The sequence below is a fragment of the Pimephales promelas genome, chromosome 19 (assembly GCF_988280905.1).
Source record: "Pimephales promelas chromosome 19, fPimPro1.hap1.1, whole genome shotgun sequence".
Classification (NCBI taxonomy): domain Eukaryota; kingdom Metazoa; phylum Chordata; class Actinopteri; order Cypriniformes; family Leuciscidae; genus Pimephales; species Pimephales promelas.
Window position 1 is genome coordinate 14,436,748 of NC_142787.1, and position 27,770 is coordinate 14,464,517.

General features: G+C 36.0%; 2 protein-coding genes across 3 annotated transcripts; both read left to right on the plus strand.

Moving 5' to 3' along the window:
- The first annotated feature begins 1,373 nt into the window (after positions 1 to 1,373).
- Positions 1,374 to 20,286, plus strand: prodha (proline dehydrogenase (oxidase) 1a). 2 transcript variants are annotated; one of them, XM_039658312.2, is made up of 15 exons: positions 1,374 to 1,791; positions 2,217 to 2,425; positions 4,750 to 4,784; positions 7,656 to 7,694; positions 8,360 to 8,509; positions 9,962 to 10,026; positions 10,114 to 10,230; positions 11,267 to 11,346; positions 11,451 to 11,532; positions 11,619 to 11,711; positions 13,394 to 13,540; positions 15,089 to 15,264; positions 16,178 to 16,276; positions 16,378 to 16,466; positions 17,836 to 20,286. In XM_039658312.2, the coding sequence occupies exons 1-15, from the start codon at positions 1,468 to 1,470 to the stop codon at positions 18,024 to 18,026; spliced, it is 1,896 nt and encodes a 631-aa protein (XP_039514246.1). In that variant the 5' UTR covers positions 1,374 to 1,467; the 3' UTR covers positions 18,027 to 20,286. The 2 variants fall into 2 exon arrangements, with proteins under 2 accessions (XP_039514246.1, XP_039514247.1); XM_039658313.2 differs by lacking the exon at positions 7,656 to 7,694.
- A 1,385-nt stretch (positions 20,287 to 21,671) lies between these two features.
- rexo4 (RNA exonuclease 4) lies at positions 21,672 to 27,179 on the plus strand. The gene is made up of 8 exons (XM_039659784.2): positions 21,672 to 22,231; positions 22,352 to 22,677; positions 23,818 to 23,970; positions 24,052 to 24,245; positions 25,182 to 25,270; positions 25,813 to 25,887; positions 25,985 to 26,059; positions 26,708 to 27,179. The coding sequence occupies exons 1-8, from the start codon at positions 22,010 to 22,012 to the stop codon at positions 26,843 to 26,845; spliced, it is 1,272 nt and encodes a 423-aa protein (XP_039515718.2). The 5' UTR covers positions 21,672 to 22,009; the 3' UTR covers positions 26,846 to 27,179.
- Positions 27,180 to 27,770: the final 591 nt, after the last annotated feature.

Genomic DNA, 27,770 nt, shown 5'->3' on the forward strand with positions numbered 1-27,770 from the left:
AAAACATCCCTGTCTCATGTTAAGGTCCCTAACCCCTCACATAATGATGACACATTGCACTCGCACATTTATCAATTAGACATTATTAGTGTCATAAGGGAGTTCAATCCATTGTTTATGGCCTGAGGAGCCGCATGTGAGTTTTAGTAATAGTAGTTTTTGACAATCAAGTGCCACCCCAAATAAAAGACTGGCACAAGCTGGCCCCCCCAGAAATAATGTCCTGGCTACGCCCCTGATGAGTAAGCAGTACTAAGCTTCTTTTAACCACATTCTGTTGGGTCACACTGGTCAGACATGTATATAACCAACGCCCATGTAACTCATTGAGGTCAGAGCAAGGGTTTGTATTGATAGTCGTATCGTTTCAATGTTCATTAGGCAAATACACAAATGCTGAGTCAATCCACATAGTAGTAAGATAACACATTAACTATCTTTGAACAAGACCTTCTCTGACATAAATAAGTGCATATAGTTTACAAAGGTTTCAACCAACATACTGTATATTATTAGAAATAAATGCACTGAACAGAAAACCGAGAATACTTCAGGAAAGTCACATGTCAAAGGTTTCTGTTTTGTTTGAGGTTGCTGGTCAACGATTTTTAATGACAAACACAATAATCAATCCAATGAGTCATTAAAGTGTTGGAATCATTTCCTAACCAACGCAATATTGATCTGGAGTTCAGATCTTCAGCACTTGAGTCCACAAGCTCAAATTTATAGGGTGAATATCTGTTATTTTAGTGTCACACCATAGTTTTATTAATCTTTTAACTAACTTTTATTTTTATATTTTAATTTATTTATTAAATATTACTGTATTCTTGGGTAATACTTACCTTTTCATTTCAGTTAGTTTTTTTCCAGTTAGTAATTTTAGTTTCTCCAACTTTCAGTTATTTATAAGTATATATTTATATATAAGTTTTCATCTAACTATGCAGCTTTATTTCAGTGAAGGAAAATGTTTTTAATAGTTTTAAAACTTTCCCAAAAGCATCTCAAGCTAGTTGATATAGCAATGGTCTTCACAATGAACTTGGCCTCACAATGCTTTTGGGAAACACAGCTCAGGCCATTTCAGGATTATTTCTATGTCCAATCATTAAATGTTAGTCCTCATGTTTCACCAACATACTTTTAAACAAATTTCACTGTATTTATCCATTAGTCACTTGTTGAAAATTAATCAGGTTTTTATTACAAAAGGAACTGAACATAATGTGATATGAACTGACTTTTTTTTTTTTTTTGTGATATGAACTGACGTAGCGAGCAACTCGTCACAGATCATAAGCCAATCGCCACTCAGAACGCGCTGAAAACACTTTGCATATTTCCAGAGCGCGCTTTAATGACCCTCCCCCACGAGGGTGTTCCGTCATTCACTAGAAAAACTCCATCGGTACAAGGAGGACCACTGCAATATTCCCACGACCATATCTACTTTCATCAAGCATGTCTTATTGTAAAGTTATCCCCGCATTGGGCAGAGTAAAGCCGGGTCAGTTGTTGGGCTCGAGGCTTCGGTCCACGGTAGCATCCACGCAGCACAAAGAGCTGAAGACGGAAGACAGGCTGGACCCGAGCTGTACTGTCGTGGAGAAGCCCTGCGATGTGGACCTCATCAGCGGGAAAGCGCACGCGGACAGCCAGAAGATCTTCGTGGACTTCGACAACACACAAGAAGCCTATAAGAGCAAAGACACACTGGAGCTGCTCAGAAGCCTGCTGGTGTTCAAACTCTGCACCTTTGACTTCCTGGTCGACAAAAATAAAGAGGCGAGTTACATTTGATTTTACTTTTGATTTTTGAAAAAAAAAAAAAAATAGCTGCAGTGAATGCTTTATAATGATAGTGAAAATTATAATGAATATAATATACTTTATAGTGAAATAATACAATATAATATACTTTATTATGAAAATTATAATGATATTCTCAAAATAATTGTATGTAAAGTTAGCCTATTTGACAGAGTTGCGCTGCACATGTTGCTCTCAAATGTACTATTTTCCTTTCCAATCATATTTCAAACAATTCAAAACACTATTTCTTTTACATATACGTGTGTGTGTATAACATTAATATTTAATAAGTATGTATTTTTAATAATGTTTCTCACTTTTATTTAATTATGTTAGAAACTAATGTAGGCTACTTGACTTATTTATTTATTAAATTCCTCACTTTTTCCAATCCGCAGCTGATGGACCTCAGTAAAAAGGTTTTTGGCCAGCGGGTCTTCGAGAAACTAATGAAAATGACCTTCTACGGTCAGTTCGTTGCGGGTGAGGACCAGAACTCCATTAAACCTCTGATTAAGAAGAACCAGGCGTTTGGCGTGGGCTCGGTTCTGGACTACAGCGTAGAGGAGGACCTGACCCAAGAAGAGGCTGAGAAGAAGGAGATGGAGTGAGTATCAACACAAGAGTTAATTTTCCTTTCCTTTATCCTACTGTTTGATCAGATCGAGTCTCTTAAGTCCACATCAGAAATATCTGATTGAAACCCGGATGCCAGATCATGTCAGAAGATATCCATCTATCTTGGTCCAAAACCAGTAAAGCCTTATACCCAAAACTGCTTTAACAGTCTTCTGTCAGCTGGAGAGTTTGACAAGAGCAGAAAACAGCAGATGGAGTGATCAAAAAATCAGCAGTTTATTGAATATAAGTTGTGTAATCATGTACAGGTATCACATGAGACTGTTTTGACACCATGCCACCCTTCTGACTGCAGTAATGGTCTCTGATTACACTGTTCCCCATTGGTCAGTAATAGCCAGGGCCCACCGCCTGATTGGCTGATAAAGGGAGGTGTTTTTCCTCCTCCTCTTGTGGAATGCAGTCACATAAGTTTGAGCAAGGAAACCCAGGCCAGCACATTGAGAAACTTAGAGTCACGATCATTTGACATTTAAAACTGTGGTGCACATAGAGTAAAAATCACTTTTGATATATCACTTTTGGTTAATGCTTTATTCAGGACTTTATTATATATTTATTTAACTCAGTTAAGGCTTATAGTAACACAAAAGGGAGGCTTGTTTTAGCCCAGTCCCTGGGAAAGTGCTCAGATTTCGTTCGGTGAAAAAAAGACTAACAACCACACACACACACTGCATAGGTTATGTAAGATGTTTTGGGTAAGACGAAACCGGTTTAATTCATTTAGCATGAGTGCACACAAAAGGTTCAGAACAGATACAAAAGCTTTCAGGAATCAGCTTAACATGAAACTCATGCTGAAATGTTTTAAAACTGATTTTTAGGAGCACTGAGCTCCTATTGTTCATGTGACTAACATGTGAATAGGATTTACCTGAAGTATCGCAAATTATGCTTACTCATGCTTGAGTTACGAGTATGCTTTACTGCATTTCAGACATGAATGATTCCATAAATCATGTGATTTATTGAAATGGTATTTGACATGACCATCATGAGATTTTATTTGATGTGTTTGTGTGTGTGTGTGTGTATATATATATATATATGTATATGTATGTGTGTGTGTATATATATATATATATATATATATATATATATATACAAAAAAAATATATATATATATACATATTTATGTATATAAAATATGAATATATATATATATATATATATATATATATATTATTTTCATATATTCTGCTGCTATGTAAATATGTGTCTAAAATTTTATTTAACAATATTTTATTTCTGTAAAATTTTCTAGTTCAAGTAAATTTAACTAAATGTAGACGAGAAATGTTTCCTTGTCAGTTAGTTTGTTTATATTATATTTTATTTCAGATAACATTTAATTTATTTAAAGTAATGAAAATGTTCTAAAATGTAAATTAGAACATTAGAAAATGTTACTAAAATGTAAATTTTAGTTAATAATAACCTTAATATAGGTTTTTATTTCAGTTTTATTATATTTTTGTTTTTAATGTTCATTGTTTGCTTGATTTTTTTTAAAAATTTATTTATTTATTTATTTTCCTATTTAGGTTGAATTTCTTTTTTTTTATTCCTGATTTAGTTTTTTATTTGCCAGGGCAACATTTCAGCTTTATTTTAATTAACAGATTTTAATATTTTAGTTAACGACAATATTACACCTGCTTGAAAAATTTGCCTTTGTATTAAAAATACACCATCTCCATTTCTTTCCAAGCAGTATTTCCAGCATTAAAATAATCAGTAGAATCAGTGTGCATTAGTAGCAGCGTTTATCTGAGCACATGTTGCAGTTGTCCTGTTTGTACAGAAGGTCAGGTCGAATACCTGTCATATTTCTCATTCACATGCCTCAACTGAGCTTTCACATTAGAGATGCCAGTTTCAGTTATTTGCATTTTGCCAATTTGCGTTGGATTGTTTTAATTTCCCTCACAGCCTGAGAGCTAAATTGTTGTTTTAAAATTTCTAAATATATCTGAAATGGATTCTTTATTGATTTAACTCTGTGTTGACCGAGACTTGTGTTGCAAAGAGTATGAAGCATGTGACTGAAATGTGAAGTGGACCAGCGTTTGTGAATAAGGCGTTTGTGTCACTGCCAGAGTTTTCTGTGAAATTTAATGGTCCCACTCCATAAATAAAGTGAATTTATCAACTCTTCCAATAGAGCTGACTGGAGTTTGAATGTTTAATGTCCTGGCTTAAACAAAGGTGACCTTTTTGCAGAAACCTCAACTAACGTTCATGAAACACAACTTTGCACTTACACATGTTTTTTGCATTGTTTTTCAGTTCCTGTGTTTCTGAGGCTGAGAAAGAGAGTCATGGTAAGTACAATAAATTGACTGCATTTCAAATATTTGAACTAAATGAGAACATAAAAATATAAATTGTTTTTTGCTCTATTTTTAAATAAACCTGGCATATGCTATCATGATGATAAATGTAAAATTCCATAACTGAGTCGGTTCAGGTAAATATAATAAAACCGTTTAAGCATCCTAATAGGATTATACGTATATTGTTTTTTATTTTGTCATGTTTTTTCATTTCATCTTGTTTTTATTTAGTGTTGTGCTGTTGTTTTATTTTACTTTGTCTTTTTAAATTTTATTTAATTTTTACTAGGGCTGTCAGTTAAACGCAAAAATGGGTAAAAAACGCAAACCCATTTTAACGCGTCAATTTTTTTATCGCGCGATTAACGGTCTTTTTGGCCTAGAAAACTGTGTAGTTTTCTTTCACATGCTTTTGCAACAGGACACGCATGCGCGGCACTGCTCTATGAAACCCATTCATTTCAATGGCTTGCGCTGCGGGAGGACGTTTTGTTGCTTCGTCGAAACAAAACAACAGGCACGCCACACACACTCGTTTGGCTTGCGAGTCGGCCAAATAGTTGGTTAATGTTACGTTTTGAGTGGATGACGAGCGCGAGACGCCGAAATGGATGCCAATAAGATTCTGAATGGAAAGTTTACTTTTAAAAAGTTGCAAAATGGTTCCATTGACAAGATCAAAGTATCTGTGTGTTTTGATGTTGTGAATTGAGCTATCATCATCGCAGCACGTCCAGTCTGAAATACCGCTGGATGATGGCCAAGCACACACACACACACACACACACACACACACACACAGATGATGCGAATTCTCCGCCCCCTCGTGAATATCAGGACCTCGTCAGTATTTCTTTCACCATTTTATTGATGGACAGTGTTACATTGTGTGAGAGATTATTTGCTCCAAGTAAGAATTTTTTATTGTGAATTTGAACACAGTATCCACAAGTTTCCGAGGGGCTCTCCTGTAAAAAATAAAGTGGGTGAAACTTCCGGTGACGTGGCGGAAGTAGCATTCCAATGGTATTTTGTGTGTTAGTTAGCGAAGATGCTAGTTGTTTTTCTGAGAATTATTTTACTATTTAAAGACGCAAATCTTTATGAGAGATGTCGTTACGGAGCTCAGGGACAATATGTGCTGTTCGCGGTTGTATGTATAACCGGACTAAACTAATTCAGTGGCTTAAACGTGATTGTTTTGAACATAAGCTGAAAACGAGTGATCCTTCCAGAGCCCGTCTCTGATCCTGCCAACGACTGTAACGTTAGTTTCCATCACCTCCCAAAAGACGACGAATCTTCCTGTGTACATTTTTTTTTTTAATTCTTTATATTTTATAAACTCTATCAGCATGTGATTGGCTGTTCGCTACTGATGTTACACCTAAACTCAGGATCAAAGCCTGTGTTGACAGAATACCAAATGTGCCAGTTAATGTATTCAAGAAGCACATTCATTTATAATTTTGAATAAACTCCAAAGCACAATGACTAAGTGTGTATTTTTTTATTTGAATTGTTTGTCAGCTCGCACATCTGTCTGTCACCATGCCTTGATGAGTATTGATAATTAATAATGTTATTATAATACTCCCAATCAACGACTGCGGAGGTTAAAGGTACTGTTATTTCACCCTTTTTAATTTCGTTGAGGTTGTGTTCCCACATCGTTAGCTAGTTTGGATCGCTATAACTTGAATGACTGTCAACTGTTGAATGAACGAGTGTCAAGCATGTCAAATCGCGCTTTGTTTACTTCCAACAGGAAGTCGCGCCCACTTTTGACGCAAGGCCTCATGGGGCGTAGGAAACTTGTGGATATGGCAATGTTGTTTTCAATTAAAAACATTTGCACAAATCAAGCTGATCCACTTTTCCATGTTGATAAGAGCATTAAAATGAGAACAAATAACGGGACAAAAAGAAATCAAGAGACATTTAGAATAGATAAAAATATGTGATTAATCGCGAATTAACTATGACATTAATGCGATTAATCGCAATTAAATATTGTAATCGTTTGACGGCACTAATTTTTACTTTTCCACTTTTTTCAACTTTAGTTAGTGTGTAATGATGCTGTTTGAGCATTAAAAAGATCTGGCAGTTTATTTAAAATAATCCACTTTTCAAGAACTACAACGAATGGCTCGTTTGGACTACAACACTTCTTATGAAGTCACAATGGTACTCGTATGAATAATCTCCGCCTACGGAATAAGCAAAAAATGGGGACGAGACCTGGATGAGCTGCATTAGAGAGGAAAGTTCTGTCGCTATGTCTTTTCCACAACATTTCCAAAACTCATTTGTTTGACCCTTACGAACTTAAAGTGGTTAAAGTTACTTTAAACACTGTTTCTGAAATTATAACCCCAATGTTTATATGGACGGTAAGCCAAAATTACAAAAAACACACCACTTTGTTTTTAACGTCCTGTGAAATTCGTGCTTGCAAAGCCTGTGCATGAAATCCGTTCTGCACTGTCCTCTTGTTCGGTAACATTGTCAGGGTCTGAATCAGGCTCGAATTGGTTTGAAATTGACGCCATCCTTATTCATATACACACTAGAGAAGAACTCGCAGTTATGGAGGGGCGGGACATTTCCCGAGGCCAATCACGACACACTGGGCCAGCTAACCAATCACAGCACATTTTTCTTATTTTGGAAGGAGGGGCTTCATTGAAATTGGCGTGTTTGAGCCAGATTGGGGAGAGAGGTGCTGTAATAATGTAAAATATGTGAAAAATAAAGTGCTTTTTGAACTATCAAGCATGAAAACATATTCTAGTACACTTCAAAAACAAGGGCTTATTGCAGATTTAGTAACCAATTGTTTTGTTGTATTTTCAGTGAACAGCTGTGCAAGCTTGCCTCAGGAGGACCATGAGTGTACAGTGATTTCCATTTTGTTTCAGGGCTTTAGTGTTGATGCTGGAAGGGTGTTGGCAGTTTGTTGGGTTTCATCTGGCTAGGTTTTTACGAAACGTTAACAGTGTGACAGGCGATCAACACTTCGCCTCAGGGATCATGCGGTGTTAGAAATAGACTGCTGTATCTGTTATGGGCTCTAGCTGTTTGACTCGTTTAGACTGGTTAAAGCTGGTTTAACTGTGGACTCTCCTGGTGAAGGGGCTGAAATTATCTTTGCAAGCTCATGTTTTTTAAGTCTGTGGGGTATTCGGTATCTCAGATGAAAACCTTTCCTCTGTACGGTATTAAAAAACATTATTCAATGCAAGGTTTTGGCCACAGCCATCATGCTGCATAAAGCTGTCCAGCATTAATGAATAATATTTATTTTAATGTTTATGACATTCCTAGTAATTTCAACACAACATCAAAACTGTTTCTATTATATGTTTAAATTATGTACACAAAAAATAAAAAAGTAATTTTCATTGTGTGCATTCTGTGAGGAAACTTTTCAGCATCATAATGATTTTCTGACAGCTTTTTGCAACATAATGCAGCACTTAGGCAAAGTTATGGTTTAAAAAGGGATGTTTTCAAACCAGCATCTCAAAAATTGACTGATTTTTGAAATCCATATTCAGGTATGGATCATCGTGAGAAAAAGTACAAAGCCCATCGGCAGTTTGGAGATCGGCGTGGAGGAGTGATCAGCGCTCGTACGTATTTCTACGCAGATGAAGCCAAGTGTGACCATCACATGGAGACATTCATCAACTGCATTAAAGCTTCTGGTGAGAGGAATATTACTTTGTCTTCTGTGCCCCTATTTTGCTTTCCGGTATTCTGAATTTTGGAAATGATCTTTCATGTTGTGTGTAATTTAGCTGTTTGTAAATATAAAAGGTCTGCAAAGTTTCTGAGTGACCTAAAGCGAATTGTCAGTAATTCCAGTCTTACTTCCTGTAACAAATCTGCATAATTCCAGCCTACTTTGACTCTTAAACCATTGTAGTTGTTGCTGATGAAGCCTGAAAGAGTTAGGTTTGTCTTGTCGACATGTTGAAAAGATGTTGTGTGTTCTGCACTGCCAGAGCAAATACACTTCGTAAAAGGACAAAGGCTTGAATTCATACAGTAAATTTGGCGCTGAAATACAGATTAAGCAGATTATCCAGATAAATTATAATGGCAATAACCATTTCTTTTCAGAGACGCACTGTAAGTGGTAGACCAATCTACCTACTGGGTCATGTGACTAATCAGAGCAGAGTAGACCAATCATAACAGACTGGGTCATCTGACCAATCAGGGAAGAGTTGACCAATCACAACAGACTGGGTCATCTGACCAATAAGAGCAGAGTAGACCAATCATAACAGACTGGGTCATCTGGCCAATCAGGGAAGAGTAGACCAATCACAACAGACTGGGTCGTCGGACCAATCAGAGCAGAGTACTGGACCATCTGACCAGTAAGGGCAGAGTAGACCAATCAGAACCGACTGGGTGATCTGATCAATCAGAGTAGAGTAGACCAATCACAACAGACTGGACCATCTGACCAATCAGAGCAGAGTAGACCAATCACAACAGACTGGGCCATCTGACCAATCAGAGCAGAGTAGACCAATCACAACAGACTGGGCCATCTGACCAATCAGAGTAGAGTACTGGACCATCTGACCAATCAGAGCAGAGTAGACCAATCACAACAGACTGGGCCATCTGACCAATCAGAGCAGAGTAGACCAATCACAACAGACTGGGCCATCTGACCAATCAGAGTAGAGTACTGGACCATCTGACCAATCAAAGCAGAGTAGACCAATCACAACAGACTGGGCCATCTGACCAATCAGAGCAGAGTAGACCAATCACAACGGACTGGGCCATCTGACCAATCAGAGCAGAGTAGACCAATCACAACAGACTGGGCCATCTGACCAATCAGAGTAGAGTACTGGACCATCTGACCAATCAGAGCAGAGTAGACCAATCACAACAGACTGGGTCGTCTGACCAATCAGGGCAGAGTAGGCTCTCAGGAAGACTGAATCCTTTATCCAACTGTTTCAGACACTGTGAAAAATATGAAAATTTAAGTGTTTTTTTTTTTTTTTTACCTTAGATGCATGTAAACCTTTTGTAGGAGCCAAAATTAGTAATCTTTAAAATCGTACAATGGGGCACTTTGATATCAGGCTGTTCATTGAGGTATTTGTGTTGATGTCTGTGTATTTTAGCTGGAAGCTCTGTCGATGGATTCTCGGCCATTAAGATGACCGCACTGGGCCGGCCGCAGTTCCTGGTAATTCTCTCTTTTTTAAACTCTTTCAAATTTCTTACAAATAAGCTGATATCTGTGTGATTGATCTTGATTGGTTCTGTCTTAAAGCTTCAGTTCTCTGAAGTGCTGGTGAAGTGGAGGAGGTTCTTCAACCTGTTGGCCTCCCATCAGGGGAAAGACGGCATGGCAATACTCGAGCAGAAGCTAGAACTTCAGCAACTGCAGGTTTGGGTTTTGCACTCTAAGTCTATAATAGTTTATAACTGTGCAGTTTATAATGCGAATGAAAAGTAGATTATTGACAGGCTTTTGGAATGTTAAACTAATTTAGTGTGGTCAATAATTAGTTTGCTTTTGCAAATTTAAAGACAACATTGCAATGCTATTATACTGTGACTATTTAATTTTTTTTTTTTTGCTTTTTGTTTAACAAACACAAAACAAAACTACACAAGTAGCCCGACACAACTACTATACCATACCAAAACTGAGAATATCACTAATAGAGGCATTAATGCTGTCCTAATATGGTGTCCAAGTGCGAATAAAAGTTCCAGAGGGATAGTTTCTCTAATGATTGAATGCCATTCCTTCATAGAGGGGGATTTATCGCTGATCCATGACATAAGTCAAGTCAAGTCACATTTATTTATATAGCGCTTTTCACAATACAGATTGTATCAAAGCAGCTTCACAGTGATAACATGAAAGTAGCACAACACAGATCAACAACATTGCTAAACACTAAATAACCCCAACTGAGCAAGCTCAAAGCAAGCCAAAAGCAAGGCGACAGTGGCAAGGAACCAAACTCCATCAGATTGGATGGAGAAAAAACCTTGGGAGAACCCAGGCTCAGTCGGGGGCCAGTTCTCCTCTGGCTTACATTCATATTGTTTAAATATAAATATTAAATATAAATATTGTTTATAAATCAAACGGTGCCATAACATATCGCAGGCGTTGAGTCGTCTCTTCACAGGCGTTGAGTCGTCTCATCACAGGCGTTGGGGCATCCGAAATCCCCGTGAGAGGCCCGTGATAAGTAAGTTTATCCTGGCAGCAAAAGTTAACCGGCTAAAGAGATGTATTTTATGCTTATTAGAAATAAGCTTACATGGGAACATGTATTTACATTGTCGGATAGGAACCGTCCGTAGCTTTTCGCAAGTTGAATTTTTTTTTTTTATTTATTTATTTTAAAATATACACATTTACATTTATCTGTCTTTGTCTTTTTTATTATTGTGTTTATCTGCAGGACAGTTTGATCAAACTGGGAGTAGGTGCTAAATCAGACGTTGAAAACTGGTTTACTGGAGAGAAATTGGGTTCATCAGGGTAAAATTCTTCATCTGTCACTTAAACTGATTTCCCCGGTCCCTAAACTACACACAAGTGTGTGTGCTTGTGTGTTTGACCATGTTTCTTTTTTGTTCTTGTAGAACCATTGATCTGTTGGACTGGAACAGTCTCATCAATGACCGAACCAAAATCTCCAACCTGCTTGTGGTTCCTAACATGGAGGTAACACACACACGCACATAAACAAAAAAATGTGTCAAAGCACACAAACACTACTCCGCTCATACGAAATCTGTGTATTTCCAAAGAGTGGTCACCTGGAGCCTCTGTTGAGCAAATTCACTGATGAAGAGGAGAAACAGATGAAGAGGATGCTACAGAGAATGGACGTCCTAGCCAAGGTATTATCACCAGAACTTCACTAAGTTACACTGTAGATGCTGTTTGGGTAAATGATCTTAGATTTCATGGACTGTTTGATGGTGATTGGCACATCTAGTTTACAAAAACGTTACGACAGAAATCAGGCAGTAGCGCTTGGTTTTTACACTGGGTCTGTGTGCATTTGATGTTTTACATTACTCCGAGTGACTTGACCCTAATCCTAATCAGACATTAACCGAACATATTTCTTACTCTGATGCACAAGCGTCACATTTTCCCTCTGGTTTGTGTTCGTGCATCTGTTTTTGATCAAGTAGACTTTGATAAATATAAGTACAAAAGATTCTGGTGGAGAAGTATCACTCGGTTAACCTTGACCGTACATGTTAAACAACACAAGAATGAAGTCAGGTGGACGATAAAACAGACAAAACCTTCTCAATGACTTGCCTTAACTTCTTATTGCTTAGGAGACTTTAGGAACGTGTTCTTTACAGCCCTCATTGTCACAAGACTCTTATCTTCTGTGAGATAAGCAGATATAGCATTATAGTGAAATGTTTTTAAAAATACAATGTCAAACTCAAGAAAGAGTTCGAAAAAACCAAATACAAAATGTTCCAATCTTAATCTCTATAAGGACTGACGCGGAGGCTGTTAAATAAAAGATTTGTGAGAAAGATGAAAACGTTTTTATCGTCGCAAATGCTGCTGGAGTCATTTATCTACAGCATTTCAGCTTGTAAATTCCTAAACTGAAACAATTCAATGAATAGACCACATTTATATGAGTACTTTTAGTTGAGATTATTATGGTTTTAATTGGCCAAAAAAAAAAAAAATTAAATAAAAATTTAAATAAATACAAATTGTAAAATGTTTTGTGTGTACTTGTGTATATACTGTATGTATGTGTGTGTGTATATATATATATATATATATATATACACACACACACACACAAAAATATATATACAGTAAATATATATATACAGTAAATATAATATGTAAATATATACAGTATATATACACACAAAAAATGTGTAAATTTATACCGTATATATATATATATATATATATATACACAAACACACAAAAAAAATGTGTAAATATACAGTATATACACACACACACAAAATGTAAATATATACAGTATATATGTGTATATATATATATACACACACAAAAAATGTGTAAATATATACAGTATATATACACACACACACACACACACACACACACACACAAAATGTGTAAATATATATATATATATATATATTGTGTATACAAATATTGTACTGTGTAAAATACTGTAACAAATGTAATATTACATGTACATTTATTTTATTGTTAAATTATATTTTAAAAATCTAATAATGCAAATAAATGTTAAGTTTGTTTTACATTTTATAATGTACACAATGTGTTCTTGATAATATAGTTGTATTATTTGTTCTTGTGTGCATTTTTTTTTTCAGACTTAAAAAGTTATTTTTTTCTTCTTGCTTATTCAGCTGTTTTCAGTCAGCGTGTTTAGTTTGTTCCCAGTGTGTTGTTGACCACGACGGCGGCAGTATTGTGCTGGAAATAAAGGTGTCCTGCAGGCGTGGTGGTTATGTAACTGTGTTTACTGAAGTGCGCTGTTACAGCTGAAAGGCATTTTATAACTGAATGTGTGTGTGTTCTGTGTTTGTTCCAGCACGCTGTGGAGAACGGCGTGAGGCTGATGGTGGACGCAGAACAGACGTATTTCCAGCCGGCCATTAGCAGACTGACCCTGGAGATGCAAAGGATCTTCAACAGAGAAAAACCCAACATCTTCAACACCTACCAGTGCTACCTTAAAGTGAGTCGCTGAAACACTAGCCAGTTGCAAATATGGCTTGGCCCCAAACAAAAACTTTCTCAGTGGTTTACAGTAGTATCAGATGTACTTACTAAAAGTTTACCAAAGTTTGATTCCAAAAAGGCCCCATTTTTAAAATGTTGGCCACCATCAGGTCTTTAAAATGACCATTACTTGTATTCCTCCTAGACCAGGAATACTGGTGCCTGATGCATGTTTTGGCATCTCAATGAGGCTAGCAATATCAAATGTCAGTATTCTCTTCCACCATCTCCTGAATTTCTGAAAATTGTGAATTTAGTTTAGTTTTGTTTAGTATAATGCCACCTTTATACTCACAAACATCTATAGAGGATGCATTATATATGTATTACCTTATTCCAATTGAAATGAGGGACCGTTTTAGAGGGTTCACACACAGGCCTCTGTTCGGGCTGATTCAGAGTTGTTTATGATCAAATTTAAGTTACTTTTAGGTGCAATAACTCTTACATTGAATGTCAAGTCTATGTTTTAGTAAAAAAAGGTTTAGGAGTTACATGACATGGGTTAAATCGTTTACATCTTTGGTTCACCCCAAACAGATAAAACCTTACAGTAATCTCACAAAATCATGCATTCCATAAGTATGTGATCATGTCAGTCCAATGGATTTATAGAGCCAAGAAATATGGGATTTCCTAGCTAGGTCAAATAATGAAGGAGGTAGGATATTTTAAGGGCTTCCTGTCCATCTTGGATGCCATCCATGCCATTGAGAATTACACCTTTCTAGTGGTCAAACTTAGGTAAACTTTTAGTATGTTATTTAGGACACCTATTGCTACAAAAAACAACTGAGAAATCTTTTGTTAGGGTTTCTTAGAGTTTGGTGTGTTTCTTTTCTTCTTCATATATGCAGCCACCTACACACAAACACACGCACACGTCTGCACCTTCAAAATCTGCTGCTGATCTCTGCCACACCCAGACTTCTCATTTATTGTGCCAAACTGTGGACAATTAAAGGATTATCATATTATAGTTACTCACACCCAAGTATGTTGCACTGCAGCCAAATTGTGTTGCTGAGAAGAAAAACATAGATATGTTTTCCTTTGAATGCTGTACACCAGGTTTTCATTTTGGTTTTCATTGACTGCATTTTAGTGTTCTGAGGAGGCTGCAAAATGTCAGATTAGCAATGCTAGAAATTCAAATAAGGTTAACCCAAAAATATAAAGCAAAGAGCAGAGTAGATCAATCACAACAGACTTGGGCTGTCTGACCATCAGAGCAGAGTAGGCTCTCGGAAAGCTCTGGAATATTTCTTTTTCTTTTGTCTTTTATAATTCGTGATTTAGGCTTTTATGTTACTTTATCTTCAATAGTTTGTACATATCAAAGTCCCGCAGCCACAGAATGAGTCAGCATGATATAGTATTATAGTGGTAATTGACTGTCAGAAGACCTTAATTTCAACTTCCTAATGGTTTTATTGCAATAATTCTGTTTACGTGTGTGATAAACCCCATGACTAAGTCAATAAAATGGCACCTGTGGTTGTAGGAAGCATATGATAACGTATCTGTGGATGTGGAGCTGTCGCGTCGGGAGGGCTGGTACTTCGGCGCTAAGCTGGTCAGAGGAGCGTACATGTATCAGGAGAGGACTCGGGCGGCAGAGATTGGCTACGAAGACCCCATCAACCCCGACTATGAGGCCACCAACAGGATGTACCACAAGTAAGTGCCTTGCAGTTAAAACACATATTTTAAATGGATAATCGCACCCACCATATAATTTATAAGCAATATTTTCATACTTTGATTGCTGTGGATTTTTGTTAACTTGTAGAAATGTTTAGCTTTATTAGAGCAATATAGTTATATAACCTAGAACATGGTAATACAGCATAGTGTATAGTACAATAATGAAATACTGATAAACACTGTAAAGAAATGTGCATCTATTTAAACCATGTGGTGAAAAGGACTTAAGTACTTAAAAAATTAAGTACTTTTATTCCACATATCTCATTATGTGATCCAAAACAATCATTTAATTATACATGAATTTTATTCCACATAACCTATTATCTAATGACAATCAAATATATATTTAAAAAAGGTAATATATTTTCTTTTCATTGGATAATGGTTTGTGGAATAAAATAAACAAAAAGATTATATGTATTTTTAAACAATGAATATATTTTAGAATATTTTAATTAATTTTATTTGATTCCAAATAACCCATTATCTTAAGAAAAGCAAACAATTAAACAATATTTTAATGGTTTAAATGTATGCATTTTATTCCACATCAAAAGCAAAAATATATTGTTGAAATGTTTATTGAAAACAGAATGTACCATTTAATTTAGTTTTGCGTCTCATCTCAAATGAATAGTCTATTGATTTAACGCCAATTATAATAGTCTATTCAAAACTTGTTTGCCCATTAATGTCACTGTACATGTGTGTCATCATAACACTATATTCAACACAATATTCGCACGCACATTGAGACAGGGATGTTTTGACTTGTTGCTACAAACAGAATCAAATATTTCAGGATTCATTTCTTTTATTCTTCTGTCACTGTCAATGATCGAGCCCCAGAAGCTTTTTATTAACCATTATCTCTCTCTGTAAGGTGTCTGGAGTTCATTCTGGAGGAGATTAATCTCAACAGGATGGCCAACGTCATGGTGGCGTCTCACAATGAGGACACGGTCAAATTCACACTGGAGAAGTGAGTCTAGAGCCAAGAAGAGATGCATAAAATACATTCAGCTCAGTATCTGTGCTAATGCTAATGCTATTGCTGGGTGTCGTTTGTGTTTTCCTGTACAGGATGAACGAGATGAGTCTCTCTCCCACTGAGAATAAGGTTTACTTTGGACAGCTGCTGGGAATGTGCGACCAGATCAGCTTCCCGTTGGGTGAGTGGAAAGAGAGCAGTGTGGGAAGGAACAGATGTTAACATCAAGACTTTGCAAAAGAGCATAACAGGTTCTCTTTAATATTAGATTTAGTTTTTGGGCTCTTCAAGAATAGACCCCTTTTCAGTTGGTAAACATGGTGATGTTTTTATGTGGGCGGAGCTGAGGTGGAGGCAGAACGATTCTTCTGGCTGCTTCTCTAACGCTAGTTAGCAAGTTTTGTTAGCTTGTTTTTTAACACTGACTGGAGAAAATCTCAGATTTTATCTTAATGTGTAAGGTCACTCACTGTCCAGGACCGCGATTGCTATTTCCAAAAATTATTTTTAACGGACGGAACCGGATTGGCCGACCCGTAGCCGCCTACACGCTCACTCAATGAATAGACGATCTGACGGGATTAATGTTACCTTGGATGAGGGGCCTGACTTCTACACCTACTTAATAGAGAAACCGATCATAAGGAAAAACATATAAATCTTTAGATGCCAATAACTAGGTTTTGAATGGTCCTGTACAAGAACAATTGTGTGATATGATCCGCAGTTCTGCCGAGCCAGTGCCGAGAAGACGACAATGTAAAGTGTCATTACGGTGCAATTTTAATGATGTGAATATTTTCTAGAAATAAAAATTCCAGATACAGCATATTCATTTTTCATCGATTCTTGCTCCAAATAACACCAAGATGACTTCATTATAAAAACAATAATTTAAGCTCATTATTATGTAGCCGAATCTGTGCTGATTTGTATTGGCCGCCTCCAGTTTTCACTTTGTTTCACCTCCAGCTAACTCCGTGACTGTGACGTCGACGCAAAAGGGGTCTATAGGTTTTCACGCTTGAATGTTCAAAAAACACATTTACACTGTTGCAGCTCCACTCTTCCCAGTCTGTCAGTAACACTCCTGTTTAGTTCCTGACTCTATGAAGCCCCTCCTTCTAAAAAGCGTACTGTGCTCTGATTGGTCAGCTGGATCAGTGTGTTGTAATTGGTCCATGCGCCTTACCATTAACCGTGAGCTTCTACACACTACTAACTAATTCAACCAGGCCCGCCCCTTTATTCTGCGTATGCCATTGGGCAGGAATTATTGAAATGAGGAATATTGTGACGTGATAAACTCAAGACTACAGTGGAGGAGTTTCAGGGAGCTCAGAAACCATGACACTGATTGATATAGAGAATAACTCCTGCTGGAGGGACTTTGTGCTTTGCAACTTTGCAGACCTTTTTCATTCTCAAACTACAGCATTACACATGTTGAAAATGTAATAAAACATAATACTGGATGTCCCCTTTAATATTGATGCTGATAAATAGAATGAAATTTGCTGAAGTTTTCCGGTGTGTGTTTTTGTGAACAGGTCAAGCAGGATTCCCGGTTTACAAGTATGTTCCCTACGGTCCCGTGAACGAGGTCATCCCATACCTGTCACGCCGAGCGCAGGAGAACCGCGGCTTCATGAAGGGTTCGCAAAGAGAACGCAGTCTGCTGTGGAAAGAGATCCAGCGCAGACTCTTCAATGGACAACTGCTCTACAGACCTGCGTACTAAAACACACACACACACACAAGTATTTGAAATATGGACCCCCTCGCCCTACCGGGCAGCTCAACCATGTGGGCATGGGGAACTCATCACAAAATGGACATTAATACATTCTATAGGTGTCATAGTTTGTTACATCAGTGGCTGTAAAATGAACTAGAGTTAAAGACAACATGAAATCGCTTTTGCAATACATTTAACGTTTGTGATGGGACATGAAACAGAATTCAGAGGGAAATAATGTCAAGTTAATCTAATGAAAAGCAAACATTTGAAATTATATTCTATATTATCTTTAATTCCACATCCGTAAAATTTTTTTATAAATAAGTTAATTGTTTAAAAATATATTTTGAATTACATTAAGCATTTAACTGTTAAATATGTTATCTGATGCAAAGCAAACACTTAGGATATTTTTATTTATTTATTTATTTCTATTTATCCCATAAAACCCATTATCCAATGAAAAGTAAATATATAATATATTTGTTTAAATGTATATTATATTTTTTATTTTATTGTATTCCTCATAAGCCATTATCAGATGAAAAGCAAACATTTAAAAATACATTATATTTGAGTTTATTAAACAACGTGAAACAAAGGTCAGTGGAAAATAATATAGGATAGTGGGTGAGATAAGTTAGTTAAGTCACATGTTTAGTTACATGAACAGAGCAGATGGTTAAGTCAGGTCGGATATGGAGAAAGTTTGGGACAGTTACTAAGATTGTAAATTGAATTTGTTAAATGTTGTCTTTAAATCAGCTCTTAATCATTCCACTGTCTTTACATCTCTGTGCCGTCAGCTGTTCAACACTGGTTATGTCTGGAGTAGCTTACGACCACGTTTTGGCCATTATCGCCTGAACGTAAACTACAAAAACTCCAGTTTCGTCTATAGGTGTTTTATAGTCTGTAGTCTATAGGCATGTAATCTTGTTCTGCAAAGTGACATCGCCATCTGCTGGCCTGGCTGCATAATAACTTTTCATAAAACTCAAAACTTTTCAGTTTTTATGTAAAGTACCCTATGTTGGAGTTATGCCCAGAGACTGTATCCGACACATTGCTAGAGTGACAGCTGAACCAATATCAGGAGCGCTTCCTGGATTTTAAAGTTTGGTAAATAAAATATAGTTAATTTGACCAGGCCATTATAATAAAGGCTTTTTAACTTTTCAACTTGAGTGTGCCTTGGAGTTCTCTTGCTTTATACATCAATATTATCATTGAATATTAAATTGAATGTCCCCAACTAAGCAAGCCAATGGCAACGAAGTTTGAAAAAGGTGACACACCGGTATGGAGACGGGTTTGTTGAGGATCAGTGCTGATGGCTGTCGTGCCGATGAGGTCTTCACTGGGGAGTCTAGTTGACACAAAATTTCTGCTGACACTTCAGGGATGCGTTGTTGTCATGTCTAGGCGCAGGTCCGCCATCTGGTCTGGATATGGCCTGGATCCGGCTGATTACTGTAAACCTTGGAATAAGCAGAAAGACTAACATTAGCATAGATGCCATTCTTCTTATGATGTAACGGGTACATCGGGCGTTATAGGAAGTGTCCACGGTTCCGGATGACCTAATCTATGCAGCCTAGTAATCATTGAACTAATTTGAATAATAGCAATGTATAATGTTTTATGTGTATGACAGGTTAAAGAGATGTGTTTTTAGTCTAGATTTAAGCTGACAGAGTGTGTCTGCTTCCTGGACAATGTTAGGGAGACTGTTCCAGAGTTTATGTGGTAAATAGGAAGATCTACCGCCAGCAGTTGATTTTGATATTCTAGGTATTGTCAACTGGCCAGAGTTTTGAGATCACAATAGACGTGAAGGACTTCAAATGCATAGGACTGCGTATCAGTATTTCATTAAGCTGTTGACTTTGACGTACATTTTTTTTTTTTGTAACATAGTTGATAGACATTTAATTATAATGATATGGTGGTATACTTTTAACAGACCGGTTAAATGCATTTTAGCACTGGGTATTCTGTTCAGTGTATTACTCTGATGTAAATTTAGTTGTTTTTCTTTTGCTCATTTTAAAAACTACTTCAATGTAAGTTTGGGTTTGAATTTAATGAGTATTTCGATGAAGTGTGCATTTGAATCTTTCAGTTGTTTTGAAATATTTACTGCTCTTTTATCATGTAATAATGAAATGTGGCTGATTTTAGACACTTTGCACTTTTAGATGAATTTAGATGACTGTAAATGAACATTTCTTAAATAAAAATAAAATTTTACATCAAATATGGAACTAATAATAGTCTCTTTTTTTGATATGTATGTATGTATGTATGTATGTATGAAGAGTTCAGATGCAAAAGCCTCTAAATGCCATTTGAAATTTTCATCTTTAATGTTGATTTTTATCGAACTTGTATATTTAAGTTCAGTAATTTCACTTAAATAACAATTAATAGGTAATCATCATTGCCATTTAAGTGAAATTACTGAACTTAAATATACAAGTTTGATAAAAATCATCATTAAAGAAGAAAATTTCAAATGGCATTTAGAGGCTTTTGCATCTGAACTCTTCATATATATATATGTATGTATGTGTGTGTATGTGATCACAAAAAACGTCTACACTGCAGGTCAGCAACGATATTCATAACATGTTTGCTTTAATAAAAATAAATGGTTTGGTTATTTTTATGGTCCCTTTAACAAATCCAGTTGACTATAGAGTATTAGTGGACTGGTAGGGTTAGGGATAGAATAAGTTGAAGTTGCAAAGTTACTTAAGTATCCAGAGTTCCATCCAGTACATTATGCCGTCTTTCGTATGGTAAGAGTGACAAGAGTTGTTCACGCCAAAGAGATAAAGTAGGGGAGTATTAATATCAAACATGAAGTATGGGAAGACGAGCAGCATACAACATTATGGATATTATTTTTGTTTCCAACACAAAATTGTTTACACCAAGGATGCACACTCTGGGATCCAGTGGCACTTTAATCCTAAACAATCTTTTCAATTTCTTGATTGATTTCCTAATGATTTTGTATTGTATTTCATATGATTTTTTTGTTGTTGTTGTTGTTGATTTAGTAATTCGTCTAGCGTGTTCCAGTACTTTGCCCCATATCTGGTCTTCCAGTGTAACACCAAAGTCAAGTTCCCAACTTTGTTTTTTTTAACCTTTATTATTTGCTGTACTTTGGTCATAAATATATGTCATTGTTTTATTTTTCAATGCGGCTGCTTGTAATAAAATGCTATCAAGCTCATTTCTTAAGATAACTTCTCATTTGTAAATATCGATTTTTCCCCCCCCCTAATTTTTCAAGAAATATGAAGTGTGTCCACTGAAGGAAATAATAAATTATTGTCGGCTTTAATATATCGGCCAAATTTTCTGGATGATGACGATAACATTAAAATTGAAGATATCAGCTGATATGTCGACAGATTTACTGATATGGTGCCGTAGGCTATATTTATTATTGTAATAATTTTATCAAATTATTTATGCATTTATTTAGTTCAATATTATTTTATTACAATCTTATTATTTATTTATGTTTGCAATTTTACGTTGTTTTCCCCTGAACTTTTGAACCCCCTAGACCAGAAATCATGCAATGAAATACAGTGCGGAACGTTCATCACATACAGTTTCTACACGGGTCGTATTGTCGTAACACAGACGACAGAAAGTTCCTTCAGCATGGTTGTCTCATGGTAATTTATAGTTGTGGATCGCTCTACAGTCATATTTGCGTTTAACGCTTTTAAGTTAATATATTCTTAAAGATTTATATATATTTTCCATATACGTTTACTATTGTCCGCGCTAACATGCATGTCGTATATCTGCGTTGATTATAGAAAGCGACAAAATAACATGTGAACAGATAACGTTAGTTGTATTTATTAGAGCCAGTACGTGCTCATTATAATAACAGTAAAGCTGAACGACACCCTGGTGTTTTATCACTCAGGTTACCTAGATAAAACCTAACAATGTCTAAAGCTAAGCCGAATAAACATGCTGCTAGTGTTCAGACTAATGGTCAAGCAGAGCATGCTAAGAAGAAAAAGAAACCTGACAAGAAAAAGACGTTCTTCTACCACACGAAATCTGCTGTAAATAAGGAAAAAACAAAACCAAAAACTGTGAAGCGAAACATTATGCCCCCAACAGAAGTTCAAGAATATTCCTGCAACTGGAAGAGCTTACTGCAGGTAAGAATAATTATTTTTACCATGGTAAAATTACATTGAATACCTGTATGACAATATGTTCTAGCAATTCTGAGTGAGAAATGCATCTTATGTCTGTTTTTACTACTGTTGTGTGTGTAGACTCTCACTCCAAATCCTGCAAAGAAGGATGAGGGCACAAAACAGACGAAAGATGCAAGTTTTAAAGGAAATCAGCTTCAGAAGACGCAGTCAGTTTCCAAAGACTCTCGTAAACCAGATAAACTCTTCAAAAAAACCCCACAGACTGTCAAACCGACTTCTGAGAGTTCTGGAAGAGCAGAGAAAGATGGAGATCAACAGAATGGAAAATACTCTGCTGGACACAAACAATTTAAAGCAGAGAAGAGGAAAACAAAGGATGAAAAAGAGAAACCATTGAGCAAAAAGAAGAAAGTCGAGGAGGTTGAAAAGAAACCTACCGCAGAGTATGGCTAGCTTTTTTCTATTGCCTTTTCCCTTATCACATATTTTAGCAATCATCATGAATTAGGTTTCATTTGAAAGCTTAAACACTCAAACTTCATCCTGTGAAAACACTTATAAAACTTCTGGCAAATTTTGATTTGTCTATGACGCTTTGCCAGACCCTAACTCAGTTTCAACTGAGAATGGTCTGGTTTTAACCAGGCTATCAATCTTTTTGTGATATCAAATTTAATATTGGAACACAACTTTGTTAGACGTGTGGCTTTGATTTTTATAACAAATTTAGAGTCCAAATTGTTTGTGAAATATATAATTTGTATAAAATATAGATGTTTAGTACAGTTTATTTGATTAACTTCTATGCTTTTAAAATGTCTTCTTAAAAAAAGACCAACCTTAAAGGGTTAGTTCACACAAAAATGAAAATGATCCCATATGTACTCACCCTGGAGCCATCATTGGTGTATATGACTTTCCTCTTTGTGCCAAACACAGAGTAATATTAAAAATATCCTGGCTCTTCCTAACTTTATAATGGGAGTGAATAGAGCCTGAGCGTTTTTGATAAGTCGGGTCAGTGGTCTGGTTACCCTTCGGTCCGAATCCAGTGATTATAGTTTATAAAGTTATAAATATAGATATTTTTCTTACAAAAACATATCACATTGCTTCAGAATGCCGTATGGATTACTTTTATAATGGATGGATGCACTTTTTTGACTGGTACCATTCACTCCCCTTATAAAACTTTGATAAGCCAGGATAATTTTAATATAACTCTGATTGTATTTGTCTGAAAGAAGAAAGTCATACACATTTAGGATGGCTTGATGGTGTATAAATTATGTGATCATTTTCATTTTTGGGTGAACTAACCCTTTATGGTTGGTCTTTTTTTTATTTTTTTAGATGACATTTTGAAAGCATAGAGGTTTAGCAAATGTGCTGTACTAAACACAAAACATCTATTTTACAAAACAATTTCGACTCTAATTTTTTATTTTTTTTCTGTATTCACAGAAAACCAAAGAGTTACAACCATTTTAAGTTCAGTGTATTTTCATGTCTATGCAGAAAAAGGGTTTAATGCTGTTTCATTTCAAGTGACGGTCCTCTTTTATCACTCTGTGTCCTCTCAGGTCTGATATCTGGTTTGATGACGTGGACCCTGACGACATCGAGTCCGCCGTGGGGGTCGAGGCCGCAGACATCGTACGAAAGCGGAACGGGATTCTGAAGTGCAATGCAAAAACCACGGAGGAATCGCTGGTGAAAGAGCATGCGTTTGAGGGGTGAGTGAACGCCTGCCGCTGTCAGTGTGATTCCTGGCGGCGGGAAATAATGTAAACTAACCGCTGTTGTTGTGATTTCAGGTTGACTCGCGCTGTGGCTATGGACTGTGAGATGGTGGGGGTCGGATGTGACGGGGAGGACAGCATTCTAGCACGCGTCTCGATCGTCAACCACTTTGGGAAGTGCATCTACGATAAATACGTCAAACCCACGGAAAAGGTTACGGACTACCGGACGGCTGTTAGCGGTATCAGACGGGCGGACATTGAAAACGGTCAGGAGCCCTCCTAATAGAAATAACTGCATCGATTTTCTCTATTGCATTTGAAAAATACTATCAGTTTGGTTAAATAGCTGTTTGTATGGGATAAGAATGGATTAAGAAACGAAAAAGTAATTCTCGAAATTTTAAGGTAATATTTCACAATTGTGCCTTTCTCAGAATTGTGAGTTTGTAACAGTTCTGACTGTATTTCTCAATTCTGAATTTATATATCGCACTTTTGAGCTAACACAATTTTGACTTTTCTCAATTGCAAGAGTGTAACGCAGTTCTGGTGGTGTTTCTTGTCATTTTGAACTTAAATCTCACAATTTTGTTATAAAATCTCACAATTTTTCTTTTTTTTCTCAGAATTGTGACAGTTCTGTTTGTAACAGTTCTGACTCTCTCAACTCTGAATTTATATATTGCAATTTTGTGTTAATCTCACAATAATTTCTGACTTTTCTGAAGTTTGTGGTTTAATTCTGAAGTTTGTGGTATTTCTCGCAATTCAGAGTTTATTTCTAAACGTTTTATGTAAAAATCTCAGAATTCTGAATTTATATCACAAATCATTTTCTCAGCATTGCAAGTTAAAATCACATAATTCTGAGTGTGTTGCGCATTATTCCAGGTTTATATTTCTTCCCCTCAGAATTCTGAATTTACATTATAAATTCTTAATGTTTCATGAACTAAAAACATTTTGTGATCCAGACAGACCCTTTAATCCATCAAATTAGGCTGGTCACTTGTAGATTTCTGAATTAGGCATTCAATATTAAATTAATAATAAATCATGAATCAGCTATTTAATGCATTTTATGAATGTAATAAGTCATTTTGTGCTATTTTGGGATACAGACAGGCATTTCCTCCACAAAATTAGGCTTCAATATATTATAGATTATTTGTGTTTTGATTGTTCTTTATGCTAATTGACAGGTGAGGACATCAAGACAGTTCAGGAGGAAGTGGCTCAGATTCTGGAAGGAAGAATTTTAGTGGGACACGCCATTCACAATGACTTAAAGGTGCAGTACACACAACAGAAAGGCTGCTGTCATGCTCATATTATTCCTGCATGCTTTTGCTGAAATGTTTGACAAGCTCTAAAAAACACCATAAACTAGTCCATATGACTTGCTATATGAGCTATTCTACAGAAATGAGAGTTGGGAATGTCTTGGAAAAACAAAAAAAATCACAATTTCTTTATGTATGCAAATGATATAATATCCAAGGTACACATTTCTAGTAATTTTGCAGTTAATTATCATATTGTATTTTCAAAAAATTGGTTTGGGACAGCCCCCTCCTAATTGAAAGTACCCAATAAATGATGATTTTTATATACATTTAGCTTACTAATAATTTAAATATTATTGTGGGATTCAATAGATAATAGAAGGATCTTTGTAAACATCTAAAATTTGAATAATCAAATTCGTTTCAAATTTGTTTTTTGTTTATGGGACAGCAGTTTGCACCGAATCTGTCGAATGGCCCATATAACAGCATATTGCATTGAAATGGCATGAGGGTGAATAAATAATGATATTTGTCTTGTTTATAGATTTTGTTGTTGGGCCATCCCAAGAAAATGATCAGAGACACACAGAAATACAAACCATTTAGGCAGAAAGTAAAGGTATGAATCTTAAATTAATATATATACTATGTTAAGTGCAATTACTGACTTCAAGTTATGTTCATGTTTAATGAACTCCTCTTGTCCTCTTCCTCAGTCCGGGTGTCCTGCATTGCGGGTTTTATGCAAAGAGATTCTCAATGTTAAAGTCCAGCAGGGCGAACACTCATCCGTAAGTCTCCAATGAAAACTTGACCTTACTTGACTTGACCTTTTCACTTATAATGTAAGTTAAGGAGTTAAATTAACGTTAAAGAAGTCTCTTCTGCTCTCAAGCCTGTTGTTTATTTGATCAAAAATATAGTAAAACAGTAATAATCTCAAATAACTATATGTATTTGATAATGTAATTTATTCCTGTGATCAAAGCTGAATTTTCTGCATCATTACTTTAGTTTTCAGTGTCACATGACCCTTCAGAAATCATTCTAATATGATGATTTGCTGCTCAAGAAACAGTTCAACAAACATTTCGTATTATCAATGCTTAAAAAAGTTGTGCTGCTTAAAATTTTTGTGGAACCAGCAGTGATACAATTTTTTGAAATAGAAATCTTTTGTAAGATTAAAAATGACTTTACTGTCACTTTTGATCAAATTAATGCATTTTTGCTGAATAAATGTATTCCCAAAAATCTTACCGACCTCAAAACTTTTAATCAGTTAATGTTAGCCAAAGCCCCTTAAGATTATTTGCAGTTTGTTTGCAAACCGCCGTATCATTATTACAAAGTGTTTTGTGATCGTAAGGTACAGCTGGTGGTTTGATTGTGTTGTTGAACCCTGCTGTGTCTGTGTGTCCTGTTGGCTGAACTCGCAGGTTCAGGACGCTCAGGCCACCATGAGATTGTACACTATGGTGAAGAAGCAGTGGGAGGCGGAGCTTAAAGCCGCGCGGGCGGGAAAATATAAGAAAAGTCCACGAAAACCCAAAGCTCCTAAAGAACACAGCAAATGAACTCAGATCGCCAATAAAAACTCTTCTCTGTCGTCGCAAATCACAACAGACTGAAGCGGTACATCGATCGGTGACATGGATCGTTCTGGAGTTACACAATCTCGTCAGTTATGTAATGATGAACTATTTAATTAACTGTCTCTACTGGTTAACTGTTTCTTGATTTCAAGTCTGAACTTCTTATTTGAAGAATCAGACAGTCAAACCGGTCAGATTTTCAGGTTAAATGTGTGACTGTACTATCAAGCCTGTTTAACACCAAGTAATGTAGTTTTTCATCCTGTATAAAATTTCAGTTTTCAGTTTGAACACTTATTAAAGTCCTGCAACTGGATGTGTTGTGCTGATGTATTCTGGGAAATCACGTGCTGGGGTGTTCAAAGAGTCAGTTTTACTTTGCAAACATTGAGTACATCTATAATAATGACATTAAACTTGCTAATTGGTAATCTTACAAGTAATAATTACACTGGTGGTCAAAATGTTTGTCATATGCCTTTTTATATGTTTGAAAGAACTGAAAATACAGGAAAAACAGTAACATTGTGTAATATTACAATTTAAAAGAACTGTTTTCTAATTGAATATTCCTGCATCATTCCTCCCACCATTGTTGGAGAAGGTTACTTTTAAAAGCAATGCATTACAATATTGGGTTACTCCCCAAAAAAGGCAATTATTGTCTTAGTTACTTTTTTGTGAAAAGTAATGCTTTCAAAAAACATTACTTTTGTGTAACTTTTTTTCACCTGGGCTCATTAAAAAGTTAATACGCTGTAAAATCGTTTCTGTACAGTAGAGGGTGCATTTCCAACAAACCTTTCAGCTGTGCTGCTGTTCTGGATTCAACATTCATACTTCTACAATAAAAAACAGAACAATTTAACCAATGTGAAGTATTTGTTTCATATTGGTGTGGTTGAAT

What these genes read in the sequence shown, in the direction of transcription:
- prodha (XM_039658312.2), top strand. Translation starts at nt 1,468, where the DNA reads ATGTCTTATTGTAAAGTTATCCCCGCATTGGGCAGAGTAAAGCCGGGT. An exon ending in GCCTCAGGAGGACCATGAGT is followed by an intron (nt 7,695 to 8,359) that starts GTACAGTGATTT and finishes ATCCATATTCAG; the next exon opens with GTATGGATCATCGTGAGAAA. An exon ending in CCTACCAGTGCTACCTTAAA is followed by an intron (nt 13,541 to 15,088) that starts GTGAGTCGCTGA and finishes CTGTGGTTGTAG; the next exon opens with GAAGCATATGATAACGTATC.
- rexo4 (XM_039659784.2), top strand. Translation starts at nt 22,010, where the DNA reads ATGTCTAAAGCTAAGCCGAATAAACATGCTGCTAGTGTTCAGACTAAT. An exon ending in GAAAAGAAACCTACCGCAGA is followed by an intron (nt 22,678 to 23,817) that starts GTATGGCTAGCT and finishes GTGTCCTCTCAG; the next exon opens with GTCTGATATCTGGTTTGATG. An exon ending in CCATTCACAATGACTTAAAG is followed by an intron (nt 25,271 to 25,812) that starts GTGCAGTACACA and finishes TCTTGTTTATAG; the next exon opens with ATTTTGTTGTTGGGCCATCC.